This window comes from Stomoxys calcitrans, chromosome 5 (genome assembly GCF_963082655.1).
Source record: "Stomoxys calcitrans chromosome 5, idStoCalc2.1, whole genome shotgun sequence".
NCBI lineage: Eukaryota > Metazoa > Arthropoda > Insecta > Diptera > Muscidae > Stomoxys > Stomoxys calcitrans.
Window position 1 is genome coordinate 72,273,018 of NC_081556.1, and position 21,174 is coordinate 72,294,191.

The following is a 21,174-nucleotide window of genomic DNA, read 5'->3' on the forward strand; positions in this document are numbered from 1 at the left end:
TATCTTTCAGGCGGATGTTTTTGCGGTCCGCAAATTCTTAGATGTGATGTGAGAAAAGAGCTGCGCTCGTCTCAGACTGCAACAATTTATATGGAGCGTCTTGGACATCTGGGGCTATTGTCGAATTGTCCTGGGTTCCAGCTGACGAGCTGGGTAGTTTTTGGTCACAGATGAACTCTGGGAGTGCGCAGTGTGTGCTGTTTTGGATGGAGGATTCCAACTAAGGCGAATGGGCAGACTCGGCTTGGGCTGGCGTTGTAATCTGCATGGTTGCCAAGGCCCTGTGACGGAGGTTCTCCAGAACGAGGACGTCGGTTGTTATGGAGGCGGGGGAAACGTCACTTTGGATGGTTGGTGGTTCTGACCGGCCACTGCAATGTCAAGTCGCTGACATGGCGATGGGATCGGGATGATGAGGATTTCTGCAGGGTCTATAGGAGTTGAAACGGTCGAGCGTCTGCTGTGCCAATGCCCCTCAATGACGGGGAGAAGGCGTATGATTATGAGGGAACATCTCTCCACTGAGCTCTCTACAGTCTTTCGACCCCCGAGTCATTCTGTACTTCTGTAAGGGTCTGGAATGGCTGACGTGGCGGCCCCCTAGTGGGTGAGTCTTTCAGTCTGTATGCCAGCTTTTTATTTTTCTTTTTCTAAAGTCTTTCGTCTCTCTTATTTCATTTCCTTGTAGAACGAACACAAGGAACCACAGGTTGTTGTTGTAGTCACATTTTCAAGTGAAGGTGGCGATCCTCGTCACGCTCCTGTAGGTGGGCAAACTCGTTCCGGCCTAAGGGACCGGTCCCCGAGAGAACAAGGTGTCCAATTTTTTTTTAGAGGGGACAATAACCCGCCTTTTCATATCGAGCATCATAGGCACTCAGTTTTTGTGCAAGAGCCGGTGCCGCTCAGCCTCTCACTAAGACTTTCTGCTCGATACCGCTGCTTGTTCGCGACTGCCGTTGCAGCTACTCCGTATGGAGCATTCCAATATCCGCACCGGTAGCTCGCAGCTATGCTTCTCATGACAGCAATGAACACCACACAGACCTCAATATTCCAGCCTGTGTGGTGCTCACAGCTATCCCGTGTCGGGATGGACCATAGGTCCCCGAGTTAAGCGTTTGACAACTCCGGCTGCCAGACGCATATCCTTAAGTGTTGGCGTGTGTAAATACGCTGATGACATTTCTATTTCTATTGACTCGTTCATGAAAAAATTACAATATCCCAAAAGAATTGTAGAGTTTCCTGTAAGGAAAAGCGTCTGAAAATGGAAATATCTTAAATAGAGTCGTTAAAATGTCTGACTGGCGCCAATAAAGACTGGGATAGCAAGATCTCAATCATCCAATGGAAAATCAACTCTCAACCCAATTGTACAAAAAATCAGTTCCTAGCTTTTTTTTCGCAATTTCGTCTCAAAAGAGTATAAAACCTAGCCAAACAATATTGGGGACACACTGCAAGAATACAAGGTAATCCCATCGCATCCGGTTGTATGTACCGGATTGACCCGATGGAGTCCTTCATCGGCAAGGGCTGCTGCCTCAGTATACAACACACTGCTACAACAATACCAAGGTTAATAACATCAATGCACGGCGATATACGTGAAGAGATGGTTTTTTAACGACTGTCTCCCGCTGGCTACGGGATAACCAAAGTATTATGAACAAAACATTGCGAAGGGATTTTCTGGGAAAGAATCGTTGTCTAGTTGAAGATTTACCGGGCATGAAACTTAATCCAACAGAGATATTTGCTGTGTTTTATTATAGTACTGGATAGACAAGCTGTGAAGGACAAAAATAAAACGCAATAAAAGTTTCCAGTACATGTCTGTTGGTTTGCCATGAGGTGCTAATGCCATTTGCCAACTTGTATTAACAATACGAGGAAAAACGTGAACATATTTGTATAAATTATAAATTAAAATAGCAAAACATGTGTGGACAAACAAGTCAAATAAAATGTTATAAGATTTGTGCACACAATTTTACAAATAATTGGCTTTAATTCTATTTTGCCGCACACAATAAAGGTATTTTTACAAGTGGCCATACTTTTTTGTGAAAAACATATCATGGCCATGCTGGTAATTTATCGAGAACTTCGTTGTGCTGGATACATGTCATTTTCATTCAAATTTCATTGCACTGCACTATAAATACTAAAATAAAACACAGCTATTGTAATATTACGTTAATAGTACACATGAAAAATTGTTGGTGCCGTTGATTCAGAAGACGATTCTGATGTAGAAGACCCTATGTTTTGTCAACGAAAGAGCGAAGGCAGACGTGCAGCAGTTTTTTTTATTGATTTTGTTGAAATTTTGAACAGTGACATCCTGTCGACATCCGCAACGAACTTGGTCCAGATCGAACTATATTAAGAAAAGCCAATTAAGGGTCTTAAACCCATTAAAGGCCCAGTTGTTACCCGATTTCGCTTAAATTTTGAACAGTGAATGACACTAGGTCCGACCTGAAAATAGTATGCCAAATTAGCGTTTTAAACCTATAAAATCGCGTTTTGTTACCCGATTTTGCTGAAATTTTAAACGGAAAGTTGCACTGGGCCTCTCATTGTCCGAACTGAATAAAGTCCAGATCGGACCAAACTTGGATATTGCTGCCATATTGACCGGTCTAACGATTTAGGGTCTTAAGCCCATAAAAAGTCGTCTTTTTCTATTTTGCTGAAATTAAGAACTGTGAGTTGGACTAGATTTTCCCTTGTCCGAACCAGATCGGATCATACTTTGATATAAAGTTGGAACATGGAGCTGCACTAGGCCAACCGATATCCGAACAGCGTATGGTCCATTGCAAATTGCGAATTTTGCCCATGAACATTCCACTAAGGAACAGGGGCAAACTTCTCACATATCAATGAGTGCAGACCGATTCAAGTTTAAGCTCAATGATAAGGGACCTCCTTTTTATAGCCGAGTCCGAACGGCGTGCCGCAGTGCGACATCTCTTTGGAGAGAAGTTTTACATGGCATAGTACCTCAAAAATGTTGCCAGCATTAGTAGAGGAAAACCACCGCTGAAATTTTTTTCTGATGGTCTCGCCAGGATTCGAACCCAGGCATTCAGCGTCATAGGCGGACATGCTAACCTCTGATCTACGATGGCCTTCAGGCGTACCATATAAGACCATTTTTGGATATAGCTGCCATATGGACCGATATGAATACAGATCTGGGATCTTAAGCCATAAAATCCTCATTTATAACCTGATTTCCCCATAGTTTTAAACTATGGCTAATATACACTTCTCGGTACCGGAGCCGAATATGATGCAAATCGGACCATACCTGGACATTTATATGGATTTCGTAGTTTTATAATAAAATAGGATAATAAATATATCTATGGTGATGGGTATCCAAAGTTCAGCGCGGCCGAACTTAATACGATATTACTTTTTTTTTTAAATTTGGTTAGGAATTGCTTTCGGTATGTGCTTAACAAGTCAAGTTGCGTGATTTGTTTATATAGATTGCTCCTATACAAGGATTCAGAACATATTTGGCATGGATACGTTATTACTTTTTTTTGTACCCACCACCGTAGGATAGGGGGTATATTCATTTAGTCATTCCGTTTGCAACACATCGAAATATCAATTTCCGACCCTAAAAAGTATATATATTTCGTATCGTCGTAAAATTCTAAGAAGATTTAATGATGTCCGTGTGTCTGTCCGTCTGTCCGTCTATCCGTCCGTCCGTCCGTCTGTTGTAATCCCTCTACAGCCTTCAAAAATTGAGATATTGAGCTGAAATTTGGCACAGATACAATTTTTTGATGCACGCTGGTTAAGTTCTTGAACGGGCCAAACCGATAGAGGGTCTAATGCCCATAAATGCTTTGTTTTTATACGATTTCACTAAAATTTGAAACAGTGAGTAGTTTAAGGCTTCCCTACAACTGACCTATACCGATCTCCCGATAAAGGGTCTGAAGACCATAACATGTTTATTTATTACCCGATTTCGCTGATATTTAAAAGAGTGGGTTATTTTAAGCCTCCCGACATCTGACACAAATATGGATTAGATCGGTCTATATTTAGATATAGATGCCATGTAGACCGATCTCGCGATAAAGAGTCCGAAGCCCATAAAAGCTTTATTTATTACCCGATTTCGCTGAAATTTAAAACAGTGGGTTTTTTAAACCTCCCGACATCTGACCTAAATATGGATAAGATCGGTCTATATTTAGATATAGCTGCCATATAGACCGATCTCCCGATAAAGGGTCTGAAGCCCATAAAAGCTTTATTTATTACCCGATTCCGCTGAAATTTAAAACAGTGGGTTATTTGACTTATATATATTACACCACTCAATATCCGTCCCGAAGTTATCCAATTTTCAACGGATAATGACAAATGGGGGTTTACATATATACCTGAGGTGGTGGGTATCCAAAGTTCGGCCCGGCCGAACTTAATGTCCTTTTACTTTTTTAAATTTGGTTAGGAATTGTTTCCGGTATGTGCTTAAGAAGTAAAGTTACGGTTTAAGACCATACTTGGTATGGATACGTTATTCTTTTTTTTTAAATTTGGTTAGGTATTGCTTCCGGTATGTGCTTAAGAAAGTTGGATTGATTGGATGATTTGTTTATATAGATTGCACCTATACACGGATACAGACTATACTTGGCATGGATGTTAAATGTTATCGGAGAAATCAGTATGCAAAATTTCAGTTAAATCAAATAATAATTGCGCCTTCTCTAGGCTGAATAAATCGGAGATCGGGTTATATGGGGGATTTATAAGGATATAGCCCAATATAGACGGCGATCAAGATAACATATAATCGGAGTTGAATATTGCTGGAAGTTGTAAACGTAATGTTAAAATTAATATATCACTTCACAGGGCACGATGTGTATTAGAAGAAAATTAAAAAACCAATAGTCAATTTAAAAGAAAAGAGCGGCAGCAGAGGGGAAAAAAGTACCCGCTCCGGATCCCTGAGAAAAGGTGAAGATTATATACGGATTTTAATTGGATAATTTTTGAATATCTTCACATAATATAAGCAAAATCTACTACTACAAATTATAATCTAAAAATTTAAAGTTTGGAATTATATTTAATGCATAGCAATTTTTTATTCTACAATATATGGGAGTAAAGTACAAGAGAATATTTTTATTGAACAGGTTACATATTCGAATGATAAATAATGGCTAGTTCTATCAAAGGATACAGATGTTTTGAATGAATATTAAGCCCTAAAAAGATGTAAAAGTAAAGTTAAACATTCTCAATTTTCGTTTTTCATTTGATCATTTAATTCAAGCTATACAGTATTGTATAAATTTTGTTTTCCATCTTTTTTAGATCAGGTAGGTTACACATTCTTCTCTAAACTCGGTCTTTTGTTGCATCTTTTTGGGGCACGACTATTCTGTTATTCTAAATTTGAATGTTTGAAAACTGACGTTAGTAGTTAAGGAAATATTAACATAAAAAACATAAAACTCTTACAATAAATACATAGTAGTTGATGAATAATTTTGATAAAATCAATGACATTTAAAATAGTCTTTTAAGTTTGCCAAATAAAGAAGTACTACTTAATACATTTGAAATGCAATATATGAATATATGACACAAGTGAATTAACATTTGGACGCATATAAATACATGAAAAGATCCTAAGACAATAGACACTTGCCACAACATATGCAAATATATTATCAATCTATGTATAACTAGGAATTTGGATGGAATCAAAATACAAAAATTCTGCATAAACAAATTGAAAAAATGCCCTACACAATATAAAAAACAAATTATAGAAAATTGATATATTATGGCAACTAAATTGACTGAAAGAAGCTGCAATATTTTTTGATCACAAAATAAAATATTACCACAACCATATATATCGCCAAAGATCAGTTGAAAGGCCAAGTAATCAATTACAATATAAAAGAAATACTAGTAGTAATTTACATGTCATTTTGTATTTTCGTTCGTTTTATCAAATTATCTTCATGAAGATAATTTTTCTTCTCTTTTTAATTTGAATTGCTCATTCACAATTGCTCTATTTAAATTCGAAAAATAACATTAAAAATTGTTAAAGCAAACTATGAATGAATCTAAAGGGAAAATACAGAATAAAGCACCAAGTTCAAATGGAGTGACATAGTTATAATAAATGTTTCAAAATGACATGCCTTAAGCAGCAAGCAAAGAATATAACGAAATAAAATATTATAGTGTATTATTCAGATACATAAAATAACAAAATAGTTAACATGCTTATATTAAACAATAGTTTTTGTATAAAAGCTCTTTTGGTTCACCGGTTAAATATTCAAGTTGGTAATTTGCAAATGGGGATTTATTCAGGAACTCATTAATTTCAGTTTCAAAACTATTTATAGCACATTCAAGTTTCTCGTCGTATTTCGTCTGATAGTGGAAGAGATGAACAGCAATTAAAGAAATGTTTTTTCTAAAATATCCAAAAAGGCTACAAAAGTCATCTGTATCTATATACTTATAACAGGGGAAAAACGTGTTAACTACAGCCGGGCGATATTTTATAGGCTTCTTTTTTTCAAACAAGCAATTTTGGTATAAAAATTGGGTTCTTTAATTTTTATACCAAAATTGTATTAGACCATGGACCGATGAGGCAAAGAAATTAACAATTACACTTCCAGATACTCAAAAAGTAAAATTGAATGTTCCGTTTATATGATAATTACATATGGGCAATTCCATTACAACCGGTGTTACTGAACTATACGAATATATCTTCTGAATAAATATATTTAAAAGCTTCACTTTATATGAACTTTGTGCAATTTTATTCCCTTGAGCGAACCATCAATTAATTATTATTATCATAGGTTTTGCCTGTATAAAAAGTGCATCAAAACCAGCGTAACGGGCATTGTCGTTACAATTAGCGAAATTTGCATGCCTTTCTCTTGATTGTGAACATCACTTAATAATTTCAAGAACAAGAAACTTCAAACAAGTTTCTTTTGCCTGATGTATATTTCTCTACCTCCAATATCATAATCTTTCAAAATATTAATAATTTATTTGTAACCGGCGTTACACTTAAATGTTGAGGGCGTTAGGGAGTATCTTTATCCTTACATCTCAAAGGACATTTTTTTGATTTCACGTTTTTTTCGAAAGCACAATGTAATTAGATTTAAAAAAAAATACTCTTTTGAAAAACATATCGGCCTATATCTTGATATAGCCCTACGTAGACCGATCTTCATATATACCATTTAGAGCTTATATAATACCTATTTTTCATCCGATTACTCCTAAATGTGATACAATGATTTGTAAAAGTCACCTCGATACTCGGAGAGAATATGCATATGTGTTTTATAACCCTTTATGTGAATTGTAATGACTGCGCAAACAACTTCTCGACATTAGAGCAGTTTCTATTGGATCTAAAACCAACTTCCTTTGAATCTAGACATACTTCCTGAACTAGGTCAGGACATCACTGCGGAACGTATGTCAAAGGATAAGTGTGAAGATAGTAAATGCCGAAACTTCTGAACTTAAGTGAGGTCTTAGGTGGCGTTATTTTTAATAGACGATGTGAAGGTGATAGGGAGGGCGAGTATACGTTTTGTGGGGTAATGGGTTCAACGGTAATAGATTACGTTATAGGCTACGCCGATGTTTTAGAACTGCTGGACAATTTTCGTGTCTCCTGTAAACCGTATTCGGATCATATGCCACTGGAACTCTCAATTAAGTCGAACTCCATTAACGCAGAGGAGTCATGCATATTGCCACAGAAACTAAGATGGTGTCCCTTGAGGCCTGATGTATATGGTAACATCATCACCGGACAATGTGACTTAAATTATCTTTTTAGCGAATCTACCATTGATTGCAAGGTTGACATTCTCATATCTAAAATACACGATGCTGCTGGAAAGTCACCAGGTAAACGTTTTATGGTTTGTTCTAGATGGTTTCAAAGTGCGAGTCAACCAGAAAACGTATGCTTAAATGTCTTAACTGCTATCGCAGATTTAATAATCAGATTTGTAGAGCCTTTTCTACGAATCTCTACAATAGAAAGAAATTGGCATTATACAACTCGGCCATTGAAAGATTGGATACTGTGAAGAACTCCGCTGGTTGGTGGAAACTTGCGAATAAGTTAAAGGAAACACCGCCTAGAATAGGAAACGACCTTAATGCGGATTCTTTCCGCAAATACTTAATTGACTTATTGTCGTCTAGCTCTCAAGAAGATGGCTTGGGTGCTGCCGCACCACATGGACCCATTTGAAATGCGCGAGTTTTTACTTGTACTCGGTAATGCAAAAAGTAATAAGGCGCCGGGCTTTGATATAATCTCTTTTGAATTCTACAAATATACTTCAGTTTCGTTTCTGCAAGAAGTTCAAAATCTGCTTAACTTTGTTTTTCTTCAGAGGTTTTTCGCTGCTTGACACACTGTACAAAATATTCACCGGCATAGCGTTGACCCGAATTAATTCGTGGGCAGAGCAAAATCAGATTCTGAAGGAATACCAGGCAGGATTTAGACGGGGCTACTCAACTATTGATAATATCTTTAACCTTACAAGCATAGTTTACTTGAACTGGAAGAGAAGTACAATAGAAAGACGTTCGCATTCTTTGTTGACTTTTCTGCTGCCTTTGACATGATTACTTGAAACTCCCTGTTTTTTAAATTGGCCACATTTGGGTCTCTCTACAAAGATTATTAGTATACTGCGTCTGATTTATTGTGATAACACAAGTCAAGTATGGGATGGTGCAACCCTATCTACACCTTTTAAGGTTAGTCAGGGAGTCCGTCAAGGCTGTTTACTGAGCCCAATACTGTTCCCTTTGTATATAAATAATTCATTGGGGAGGTCGAGATTAGGGTGCTTTTGTTTGCTGACGATATTGTCCTGCTTTCGGACTCACCGACGAAACTTCAGTCGATGATTGATACTCTATACGCATATTGCTCGTTATGGGGGCTAAGTTTAAACCTGATCAAATCTAGGATTGTTTTGTTTCAGAAAGGGACCCAAGATCAGTAGCAGTATGTCTTGGTATTGAGGCTCTGAGCCCATAGAGGTCGTAAATGAGTACAAATATCTCCATATGAATCTTACGTATAACCCTTCCTTTGTAAAGCATCTTTCTACGAGCTACAATCTGCCAAAATGGTTATTAATTCTACATGGCTACGCTACATCCTCAACGGAAGAATTAGCATTTCGAATAAGATGAAGATATTTAATACCGCTGCCAAGTCTATAAAGTTTTATGGCGCTCAGGTGTGGGGACATGTTAGCTATGAGCAAGTAGAGAATCTATTCAGGTTATTCATAAAAAAGCTACTATACTTACTAAGTAATACGCCTAACTATATGTTGCATATCGGAACGGGACTACCAACTCTGTTTTTGGAGACCCCCAGGTTGCACTTTAATTATATTATCAAAGTACTTGCAATGCCTAGTGATAGATTACCCCGACAGCTGGCCGGCCCTTACCCACATCTTAAATACGATATCCCCCTACGCTTTTGAGATGGCAACTTCCAGAAATTTATAAGATTAGTTTTTCGTGCCAGAGGTGGTCTGCTTAACCTCAATTTCAGAGCCTTTAGAAATGATACAAACGGTAATTACTCTATTTGTAACGTACAAGTTCCTGAAACCACTTTTCATTTTATAGGGGTATGCCCTATATATGCTTACGAGAGAAGGCGATGTTTTGAAAAAAGCTCATTGGCTCTAAATGAATTCTATACAATATTAAATGGAGATAATTTTTCACCCCTCTTGAATAATCTAGTTAATTCCTTGAATTGACGAAAGTGAATAATAAAAGTCAAACAATACCTGAAGGAAAGCAAATAAGAATCAGTACCAACTTAAAAATAAAAAAAAAATTAATCATAATTAATCACTCTATATTTTAGTAATTTTTTTTTTGTATGCCAGTCTGACACAGCATAGATGTTATGTCAAATTAGATTTTCATAAAAAACTATCGAATTATATTTGTGAATGAATTATAAATAACATCTTTTCTAATCTAAATCTAATCTACTCGGAGAGAATATTGGTTAGATCGGACCATGGTAAGATACAGCTGCCATAGAGTCCGATCTTTGAACTCATAAAAGGTATATTTTGTTATCTAATTTCGCTTAAATTGTAGTAATGACTTGTATCATGCCTCTTTATTTCTTTGGCAAATATGGTTTAGTTGCGATTATAGTTACATACAGAAGTTAAGTTGAACAAATTTATACTTCTGAATAAATTTCTGCAATTGAATTTTGCACTCCATGTTCATATTTTGCTTAATGTAACGGGCATTACATACTAAAAAGTGACGTTTTTCATAGTTGGTATCAAGTTATTCAAAAATGTTAAAAAAAGACAAAAATGCAAATTTGTGAACATTCCATTAAGGAACGAGGGCAAACTTCTTACATATCAATGAGTGCTGTCCGATTCAAGTTTAAGCTGAATGATAGGGGCCTCCGAGCCGAGTCCGAACGGCGCAGTGCGATACCTCTTACATAACTACCATTTTTTCAAATGACATAGTACCTCACCAATGTCGACAGTATTAGTATAGGATAAACACCGCTGAAAATTTTTGATGCTCTCGCCATTCGAACCCAAACGCTCAGCGTATAGGCGGACATGTTAACCTCTGCGCTAGGGTGACATGCACTGACTTGTTTCTAAAAACTCAACTAAATGAGAGCGCATATTTGCAGCACAGAAAAAATATAAACCTAAATTTGACCGATTAAATATGGTATTTTCTTAAAAAAAAACACCTCAAACAAGTTGCTAATTTCTTTAATGTTTTATGACATACAAATTCGGTTTCCTTTTGTATAACGGCAAGTGATTGGTAATAAGGCATACGTTGAACATATTTTTAATTGTACGAATTAAGTTGTTATTTAATAGTATAAATTGTGCCTTGATCCAAATTGTATTGTGGTCCCTTTCACACATGTCCATTGCGAAAAGAAGTGAGAATGAGTAAAATATATGCCTCACTTCTATCATATACAGACAAAAAGTGGCATGGGTGGACAAAAAAAAAATTTTTCATGAAAAATAGAAAAATATTATGAAAATCGTTATGCTAAAATAGTGAAAAGCGGAAAAAATAAGGATGTGGACACATGGAATAGACAAATTCCAAACGCAACAAATTGGAGGAAATTGAAGAATGCAAACGTGGTATTTATTAATATTATTAGAATTGTCTTATTTTAATAGTTTATTATCCATATACAAATTACATTACTTGGAAAACTGCGCTGAGGACGAAAGATAACAAAAGTGCATCTAGATTTCATGGTATTGTACGCAAAATGCTAAGATAGGTATTTTTACTTTTCGTTTTAAATGTGTACATATGTACATTAATTTGTTTATAATACTCTTTACAGACCAAGTCCCCGACAATGAAGAGAGGCTCGTAATGGAAACGACAATTTTTCTTCTATTCTATCGAATCCTGGTATCATTAAATAAAAAATATATTTCTATTTTAATCTATATATTTCATGTTTTATACGCAATTTAATCTAATGAAATAAAAAAAAAATCAATTATTTATTTTTATTAAAACCGTAAAAAAGTTTATTAAAACAAAGGGCAATTTTAACTAATTGGTATATGGAGTTTATAATCACTTTAATTGAATTGCAAAATTGTTATTCAATAATACAAATTCCTTTATTCCAAAGTCGATTTCAGCAAATGTGCAAATTTCTTAATCGGCCCTAGTTTTCATTTTTTTTTCTGTGAAAGCTTCATACTATTATTTTGTATTTATCGATACCAGCATTAAAAGGATTCTACCAATTTTGAGAAACAATTAAGCCAAACGGAACTATGTTGGGACGATGTTGGGACTTTTAGAACGAGTTTAATAATTTTTTCTGAATTAAATGCGTTCACATCTAAGCCTACCATAAGGCATAAATATTTAATATTTGATAGATATTGGAAGTCTAAACCCAACGTCAAGTAAAGCATTGCAGCCTCAACGCCAAATAGGAATATTAATTTATATATGTCAAAACGCATTTTAAAAAAATGGTCACGAAAAAAATGTTGTTCGCATTCCGCAGAAGTGATACTGAGATCTTTGAGTAAAGTACCAGCGACATGTTGCGCCAATATAAATTTTGCTTCAATTTATTGCAAATACTCACGAACTGAGTCCTAGCAACTCTTTTCATCATTGTTGCTTTTGTTGTATGGCTTTGTTTGACTTTTTATACCCTCCACCATAGGATGGGGGTATACTTATTTCGTCATTCTGTTTGTAACACATCGAAATATGCGTCTGAGACGCCATAAAGTACTGCTAACTGGAAATTTGAAAGCTGAAGAAGCCACCTTGGCGCAAAAGTTAGCATGTCCGCATGTGACGTTGAAAGCATGAAATTATGGAAACATCAAAAAAATTTCGGTTGTGTTTAATTTAAGCAAATCGGCAAACAATAGTTTCTGTATATTTTTCGACTATTTTAGACTATACGAATTGAACAATCATAGCATGTATATCTCTGTAAGTTTCCACAGGAATTATATGAATATTTTAAAACCGGCATGTATATACTCTTTAAAATAAAAAAATAAAATAAAATTATAGATTGGTACCTTTAAAAATTCCCTTCCAAAAAATACTATTCTTTTAACGTCATGAACCATTTCAAAAATACATCTGTAGCCAGACTCTTCACTTTTCAAAATTATTGATCGTACATCCATAAAATCTTGATTGTGTTTGTTTATGAAATCTGGAAACTGATTGAATTAAAACAATTAGGATTGCAGCGCTAAGGAAATTGTAAACCCACCACCATAGAGTAGACTTAATTTTTGAATAAGTATTGCCTCAAGAAAAATTGAGCTTGTATATATATATATATGTATATGTTAGGACAGATCTTTATTATGCTGTGTGATACTTTCGTTTGTATTGGGTCATCACGAAATGAAAAGGAGGAAAGGATTGTTATGATTAAAAGGTCGATTATAGATGGCAGTTGCGTTGCCAATTGGCAGCTTTGCATTTGAAATGAGATGAATTGCGTCCCTTAAATAATTTCATGGAGTTGGGTCCCGACAACACAACTACGGTTGAGTTATGATCCATAATCGACCCATAATTGTTGTCAAAATTTGGCCAAATCATAAGTATAAAGACTTCGATGAGTTTAAAATTTAATAAACCGATCCTATTCTTTGTCTAGATCTGAGGCGGTTATCAAAAACGATTCACATGAATAATGGTTTTCTATCATTTTTATTCTGTTTGCTACATGTCGACAGTATAGTAGCTCTCTTAACAATTTGCTTTCGCAGGTATGGATTTACTATTCTCACATTCCATGGTGATGGGTTTAAAAAATAATATATGCATGTATGTTATATTTGACAGTGTACATTGCGATATGTCTCGACATTGCCAAGCAAACATTAAATTGTACAATTTTGTGTAATTTTTTGAGCCAAGTAGGAATCAGAGTTATTTTAGAAGATTAGGCCAAATAAAAAAAACACTTACATAATTTTTACTGAAATGCATTTTGAAAAACATATCTGCATTTTTCATTGACTTTAAGCATGCGGTTAATTTTTCCGTTAATCGCAAGTTACTAGATTCAGTGGTGCGTCCCATGGTATCGAGGTGGTTATTATTTGAAAGTGAATTGCTATTTTGCTCTTCTTTGGAGGTTTGGTTTGAACAGTCGATGTCTTTCGGTCTTAAACTGTCTAAAGCTTGAGGTGAAACATTGACTATTGGGTTTACATTGCCATCATACGAGGTAATCGAAAAATCTAAAAGTGCTTTGTCAATATCTTGCTTACAAGGCACTGCCTGCAAGTGAAACGTATCTTCCATTGAAATTGTTGCCGCAGACTCAACTGGGAAAATGTCTTTTTTGACTAGATTATAAGTGCCGGCTTTAAAATAAGTTGTGGTGGTTTTCCGTTCAATTTCTCCCATCTCCCCGGACATTGTAGGTGCGTTGTTTTCATTTAATGAACTGCATTGTGTATTGTCGAAGGAGTCACTCAATTGATCAGAAGAATTCTCTTTCGAGAAGAACACCGAATATGAGCAATTGTTGTCCATTGTACATTGTGCAGCCGTCTTTTGGTTGACATTTTTGTGTGATTGCACCAGGCTATCTAGATTAACAAATGATTTAATAAGACTCTCGATAAGTGTAATAGTTGCGTCTTGCCAAGCGACAAAGGATTTAAGGAAATCTGGGCTCAACGCAGACTTAACCTTGTTTAAGCCCTCCGAATTATCATAGACATAGCCTTTGGCAATAATCCATGCATGCACGATGCGCGTGAAGATAAATATGAAATCCTTTATACCCCAGTGTATGCCTTGAGAATTGATGTTAGGCAAAACTCCATAGGGACGCATCAAGTCTTGCTTTAAGCGAGCGCATATACAATCGATTTTCTTAAAGCATGGTCGATGACGATGCTCTTGTGCCAAACCTTCAGCAATACTACACCCCTTAAGGGCCAAGCGTACCAACTCAAGAAGTTTAGCCTTTGATGGATTTACTGTCGTCGTGGGGTCATACTGGAAATTAGATGTGTCCCCACATGCCGCCTTGAAACTTTAAATGAAAGTTTAATTTATATTAGCATAATTGTTACAATTGATGCAAAACTCGTTGTAACTTACTCCAAAGGTAAAGTGTTCGATAAAACCTGCAAATGGGAAGTTGGGTCTGAAAATAAACGAAATAAATTACTTAAGTTTAAAATGTTAGAATGCTATGTTAATCCGAATGAATTTTGTAAATAACTTGGATATTGTTCGTACTGTTATCAAGAGAAAAATTTTCAGATCGTACCATATTTAAATTTTCTAGACACAGTAGGAATTTATCTGTTATTGTTATTTATAATATTAAAAAATGTTTCCTGTTTGCAACCTGACAATTTTCTTTATGATTTCCTTTCGTATATGTATTTTGCAACAAAAAAATATTTTTTAAATATTCTGTGTCCATTTTTTGTTTGTTTCCCCTGGAAAAGGAAAGCCAAAGATAGCAACACACACCAACCACTAAGGGACGCGTTTCGTCCTTGGTTAAAAGTCTTAAACCATATTAGGTGTGATGGCTTCGAGGGTCGTGCGTTGGTATGTTGTATTTAAATCGTATTAATAGCGAAAACGCATCTATGATACAATTACCACATTAACCACGCTCGACAACCCTATATATTAGCTGCACTTTTTCCCAATGCATGTATTTTCGTGTAATGACAGACATTCTCTCTGTGGCAAATTACACTTCTTCCGTACTGCACATGATTTTGTGCATCTGTTGGAAGTTGTATTGATGGCTTCGAACGCTAGACAACGGCAACAGCAACGGCTCTCGCTGTTGCTCCGTGTGTCCAGGTTCGAATCCTTGCCGGGCTCTGCCAAATTTTTCATTTTTCTAGTTTTTTTTCTGTGTCCATTTAACACACGAGAGTGCATTTTACATTAATTTTTACATATAGAAATCAACGGCCTTATTCACAAACCCTAATGTAGATTTGAAATAGTCTAATATGACATATTTTCATTATAGAACTATTTTAAGGCTTCATAAAATTTTGTGAATAAAGCGGTAAGAGGGTATCCCCTGGCACCCAGTATACGTACCAGATTGACCCGATGGAGTCAACCGAGTCATAGGCAAGGCTTCTCCCCAACAACAACAAGATTTTTTGTTTGACATTTGGGTTTTTGTAAAATTGTTGACATCCAATAAGCCAATTTTCCCCCAAAACATGCATATGAAGAGAAAACAATTTTGGCACCGTTTGTGGCACCTCGAAATATTCATCTTTACATATATTCATATTCATTAAGTACATATATTCTTGATCGTCTCGACTCGACTCTCGATCTAGCCATGTCTGTCCGTTTGTCTGTCAAAAGCACAGATACTTAATATTAATGTAGGTCATTGAGGATTGCAAATAGGTCATATCGGTTCAGATTTAGATATAGCTCCCATATAAACCGATCTCCCGATTTGACTTCTTGAGGCCCTGGAAGCCGCAAAGCAGAAATTTTTGTCCGATTTGGCTGAAATTTTGCGTATAGTGTTCTTGTGCTAAGTTCGTTCCAAATCAGTCTATAACCTGATATACCTCCCATATAAACCGATCGCCGATTTTACTTCTTGAGCACTTACAAGCCGCAATTTTTGTCTGATTTGACTGAAATTTTGCATGAAGTATTCTGTTATGACTTTCAACAAAGTCATAACTATAAAATTATGGCCTTCAACTACATTTTTAGCAGAATCCATGGTGGTGTGTTCCTAAGACTGGTGCCGGCCGAGCTAAGTACGCTTTTACTTGTTTTAACTAGTTTGTTTCGTTCAATTTCAACCTAACCGTATGCCAATCCAAAAAGTATAGAAATACCTCTTTCCTATTTTTTGGACGTTTTTCTAACCATTCACCGTTAATGGTTAAAGAATATCCGTATACAGTAAATGAAATGATTTGGAGTAATTCCAGAAAGAAATGCCAAATTTTGTCAAGAACAATATATATTTTTTTCTGGAGGAGCTTAGCCCATCCTCCAGTCATTTGTACGCTTATTTCAGACAGTCTTTCTTATGCACCGCAATGTTCCAAACACCCGATTTGAATTCTTGTGCTCCAAAAGGGATGAATTCTTGTCACAACATTGAAATAATTTGTCTGTGGTCTTGTATTAACGCTTCAGGTTTTTGCTTATAAAATCAAAACCTCTTATGAAATTGGCAAGTTTGAAGATTGGGACTGTCCAAACACTAGCACCCAAAACTAAATGTAGATTAGAAATAGGTTTATTTGACAAATTTATTTTATAGAACTGTCAAATAAGCCTATTTAAAGGCTTCATTAAGTTTTGTGAATAGGGCCGTAGATGTTTTTTTTCTTTCGTAGGGATGATGGGCTTTTCACGTTAAAAACTGTCAAAATCCATATAAAAACGTATAAGCTAAAAACACGTGAAATAAAAAAAAATAATTGTTTAATGGCGTAAACGGAGCACTTAAGGAGCACTATATATAAGAGTGATCTGTTAAAAAAAAGTAATTTTATTATGTTTAAGACAAGTACGAACGGGTTAAAGTCGGGCGAAGCCGACCTTTTGATACCCTACACTAAAATCCGTACATATTGTAGGATAATCGGTTGATAAATGGGTGAGTAAAGACTTTAAAAGTGAAAATCGGGAGATGAATATTTATGGAAGATATATTTAGAACTGAACAAATTTCTTAGAAATTCATCAGTCTTCAGAAGAGTTATAAGAGAAAACCCAAATTTTGTGAAAGTCGGATAACAAATTACAAAATTATTGTGAATTATTCAAAAGCGGGCGAAAATATATATGGGAGATATATCTAAATCTGAACCAATTTCCTTTAAATCAATTGCAGTACCGAGAGCCATAAGGGGATCCTATGTGCCAATTTTCGCGTGAATCGGTTAACAAATACCACATTTTTGCAAAACTAGTCCAAATCGGACTAACATGTATATGGGATCTAAATCTAAATCTGAACCTATTTCTCTGAAATTCACCAATAATGCCCAGAATTATAAGAGAATCACTAGTTCAAAATTTCTTCAGAATCGGTAAACAAATGACGATATAATTGAAATTGTAATCCAAATCGGACGAACATATATATGGGAGCTATATCTAAATTTGAGCCGAAGTCTATGAAACTTACCAGTAATGTCGAAGCAAAACAAAATTTCGTGAGAATCGGTTAACAAATGACGATATAATGGGAATTTTAGTCCAAATCGGACAAACATTTTAAATGTGAGCTATATATTTAAATCTGTACCGATTTTTTACAATTTCAATAGGCTTGGTCTCTAGGCCCAAGAAAATGATTGTGCCAAATTTAAAGAAGATCGAATGAAAGTTGCGACCTTTACGTTTTACACAAATGAACACAGCTAAATCAAGTCAGAAAGTGATTCTGAGGCGATCGGTATATTTATCAATGGGGCTATCTCTGTTTTTGTTGTTGTTGTAGCCACATATTCATGTGGAGGTGGCGATCCTCGTCAAGCTTCTGTAAGTGAGCAAGCTCTTTTAAGTCCAAAGGACCGATCGCCGCCGGAACTGTGTGGACATGGGTCTATCTCTCTTCCTTCTGGGTGTTTTAAACAAATTCACTAAGTTATAATACCCTGTACCACAGTAGTGGTGTAGGGTATACAAATTATGATTTTTTGTTAAAGTTTTTCGCAACTATTCCGAAAGTTGAACAGAATGCTCTACTTTAGTAAATATAAAGTTAATGAAATGCTTAAAGGTATGAATTCTTACAACAACTATACTGGTTGATGATATGGACATGGTGAAAAAAAAACCAAATATGGTATAGTTTTGAGAGAAATAATCAATTCCAATTTGCCTGGGAAGTTCTGATTGGATGTGCCATCTATATACATACATACTTGTAGTTATGTCATTGGCGCTGGACAGCTGATTTTGAATTGAATGCATTCGGTTCTGATGATAGGCGACAGGAGAACTATCGCTCGATGAAATTGTTATTGGCGATGTGTTGGGTTCCGTGATAGCCGGTATCATGGTAATGAAACTTGGGATACCATTTGTAACTGAGGGATGCATACCTGCAGACAAAAAAATATATGTAAATAAAAAACATAAGCATTACATCTGTTTGCTATTACCTTGACCTAACGCTGGAAATCTCAAATGATCCATTTGGTGTTCTTGTCAATCGATAACTTATGCGGTTGAGTTATTTCGAAGGAAAAGCTGCCGCTTCTACAAGTCCAATTAGATGGGGCTTGTGATTCAAGTGATATAAGTGATGAATGATTTAAATGCCAATAAGTATTTTGCAAGACGAAAAAAGTAGTTGCTCCTTCGCTTGGGCAATCAATAATTTCTTTTTTAATTGAAATCTTAGTTATCCTTTAAACTTCTCTATAAATGTTGTTAAGAATTACAATTTCATTTTAACCTCAAACCAATCTCCACCAAGCTAAAATGTTTTTTTTTTTTGTCAATCTGGAGTCAGTTTGTTTTTCGCAAATTGTAACACCTTGTATCCACGAGCTTACATTTTCTATGCTATATTTTTTCACTAATTACATCAATGTAACTACTTAAACTTGTTCACTTACTCAAGAAGATGCAACCGCCGTTTGCAACAGGTTTACTTCCTTTTCCTATGCAAAAATATAAACTATGAAGTTAAGCGTCGCCTTCAAATTTATTGTGAATTATTGCCAACCAAAGATCAAAGTCGACTAATTCTCTAATTGACGTCGTATTAAAATCCCTTTTCGCCTCGATAGGTCGATTAACGGAAATCGATGTCAATAAACACATAGGCCTGTTTTATTTTTAATCTGCTATTGGGTAACTGTAACAGATTGGCACCGGTTTTCACAAAATTTAGTGTTGCTTTAAATAGATTAATTTTTGTGACTTTAGAGTACTCTGCTTCGGAGTACTCTGCTTAAGGCTCCCTAGCAAAGTTTCTTCAAAATTTTGAATTTAGAATTAAATGGCGACAAATAAGCGATTTTAAAAATATTTGTTAAATAGCGGCCGAAACTCAATTTTCAGAGAGCGTCCATTTAAAAGGACGATATTCGGGTAGCGCGTCTATTATAAGTCAATCTACTTAATTTTTCCAAAAAATGCACGAGCATATTGTTAGGATAAGTTTCCACAAACTGGAACAATAATAATAATAGCCCCGTTAATATACTATTAATTTTAAGTTCTTTTCCTTGTGTTTGCCATTTCATGCTTGCATTTCTTCTTATAAAGGCGAATTTGCCCATGAACATTCCATTTAGGAACAGGGGCAAACTTCTCATATATCAATGAGTGCTGTCTGATTCAAGTTTAAGCTCTATGACAAGGGGCCTCCTTTTTTGCCATAGTCTGAACGGCGTGCCGCAATATGAAACACTTCTTTGGGAGAAGTTTTTTTTATTCATCAACACGTATCGCAAGAAAAAAAAAAAAACGTTCGCAAAAAAAAGGACACTAAAAAGATTGGTAAGCAGCTTCAGCGAAATTTAGGAAAAGTGCATTCCACATGCAAAATGCTCCCAAAAAAATTAACTTCTTTGTCAAATGTACGATACGGTTTCTTTTGTGTAGAGTGAGTATTGGAATTTTGTTGTTGTGGTGGCAGATTTGCGGAAGTGAAACAGTTCTTGGCTAGCAGTGATCCAGGACGTAAACCGGACTCGAGTCGTCCAAGTGGAATTCTGAACACATATTTCCGCATATCCTACGATCTGGGTGCCGTTCATAGCAATGGAATTGAGAAAAGATCAAGTTCATCAGTGCCGGAGATATAACCCAACCTTGGGCAACTCCCTGTTTTGTTCAAGGGCCTCCCTAAAATCGCCGTACGACTGGTGACCTCACATTATTCAATATACCAGTATCGGCTAGAGGTACTTGTTGACGACTTCTTCAAAAAAAAAAAAAAAACGTGGCATGGCTGACCTATTAGAAACCTTACATAAGTCAATAAGAGAATACATCTTGCCCATTGCCTTAAAAATGTGATATAGGTCTGTACGATGCACTATAATTCCAATTATACTGCCAATTTTCTAGACATCGATAACAATAAGAGTTTCAAGAGATAGGCTGACGACCTGACGTTTGGTACTCCACCCTCGGTACATACACATTCTTCCGAATCAGTGTAGAAATATCGTTTGATCCCAGCGCCTTGGACGATTTCGCGCTGCGGTTGATGTTTTGTGTTGTTGTAGTAACCGCATATTTCAGTGCGGTGGTAGCGATTCTCGTTCATATGACTAATTGATGCGAGAACATGATGGCCTTTAACTCCAATAATTCGCCTTGTCATGATGTTTAGTCTGTCTCCCTGTCTGAAAACTCGTTTGGTATTGATGATGTTTATAATGCCATCAATATCCAGTGAAATGCCGGCTGATTCATGCGCCACAATAGTGTAGAATTTTGCATAACCGCCTATCCTGGGGAGTACATTAGACACAATTTTTGAGTGGTGGCCCCATTACTAATGTGTAA

The 21,174-nt window shown here is 35.9% G+C and overlaps 1 protein-coding gene and 1 long non-coding RNA gene across 4 annotated transcripts; one reads left to right on the forward strand and one right to left on the reverse strand.

The window, feature by feature from the left end:
• Positions 1-5,102: 5,102 nt before the first annotated feature.
• LOC106085043 (protein mitoshell) lies at positions 5,103-19,861 on the reverse strand. Of its 3 annotated transcripts, none has more exons than XM_013249055.2 (7): positions 19,269-19,861; positions 18,810-18,928; positions 18,570-18,749; positions 14,773-14,818; positions 13,624-14,704; positions 12,714-12,860; positions 5,103-6,456 (listed from the first exon to the last, which is right to left on the reverse strand). In XM_013249055.2, the coding sequence occupies exons 2-7, from the start codon at positions 18,841-18,843 to the stop codon at positions 6,304-6,306; spliced, it is 1,641 nt and encodes a 546-aa protein (XP_013104509.1). In that variant the 5' UTR covers positions 18,844-18,928; positions 19,269-19,861; the 3' UTR covers positions 5,103-6,303. The 3 variants fall into 3 exon arrangements, with proteins under 3 accessions (XP_013104509.1, XP_013104508.1, XP_013104507.1); XM_013249054.2 differs by having other exon boundaries at positions 18,810-19,068; XM_013249053.2 differs by having other exon boundaries at positions 18,810-19,215.
• Positions 10,068-11,563, forward strand: LOC106085045 (uncharacterized). The gene is made up of 3 exons (XR_001220898.2): positions 10,068-10,195; positions 11,319-11,425; positions 11,492-11,563. It is a non-coding gene; the product is annotated as an uncharacterized LOC106085045 (long non-coding RNA).
• Positions 19,862-21,174: the final 1,313 nt, after the last annotated feature.

Excerpts from the sequence above, each read along its gene's own strand:
- LOC106085043 (XM_013249055.2), bottom strand. The coding sequence starts at position 18,843 with ATGGATCATTTGAGATTTCCAGCGTTAGGTCAAG. Across the intron at positions 14,819-18,569 it reads CGCCAATGACATAACTACAA|ACCCAACTTCCCATTTGCAG; the intron begins GTATGTATGTAT and ends GTTTATTTTCAG. Across the intron at positions 6,457-12,713 it reads TTGGAAGGGAATTTTTAAAG|ACGAAATACGACGAGAAACT; the intron begins GTACCAATCTAT and ends TTCCACTATCAG.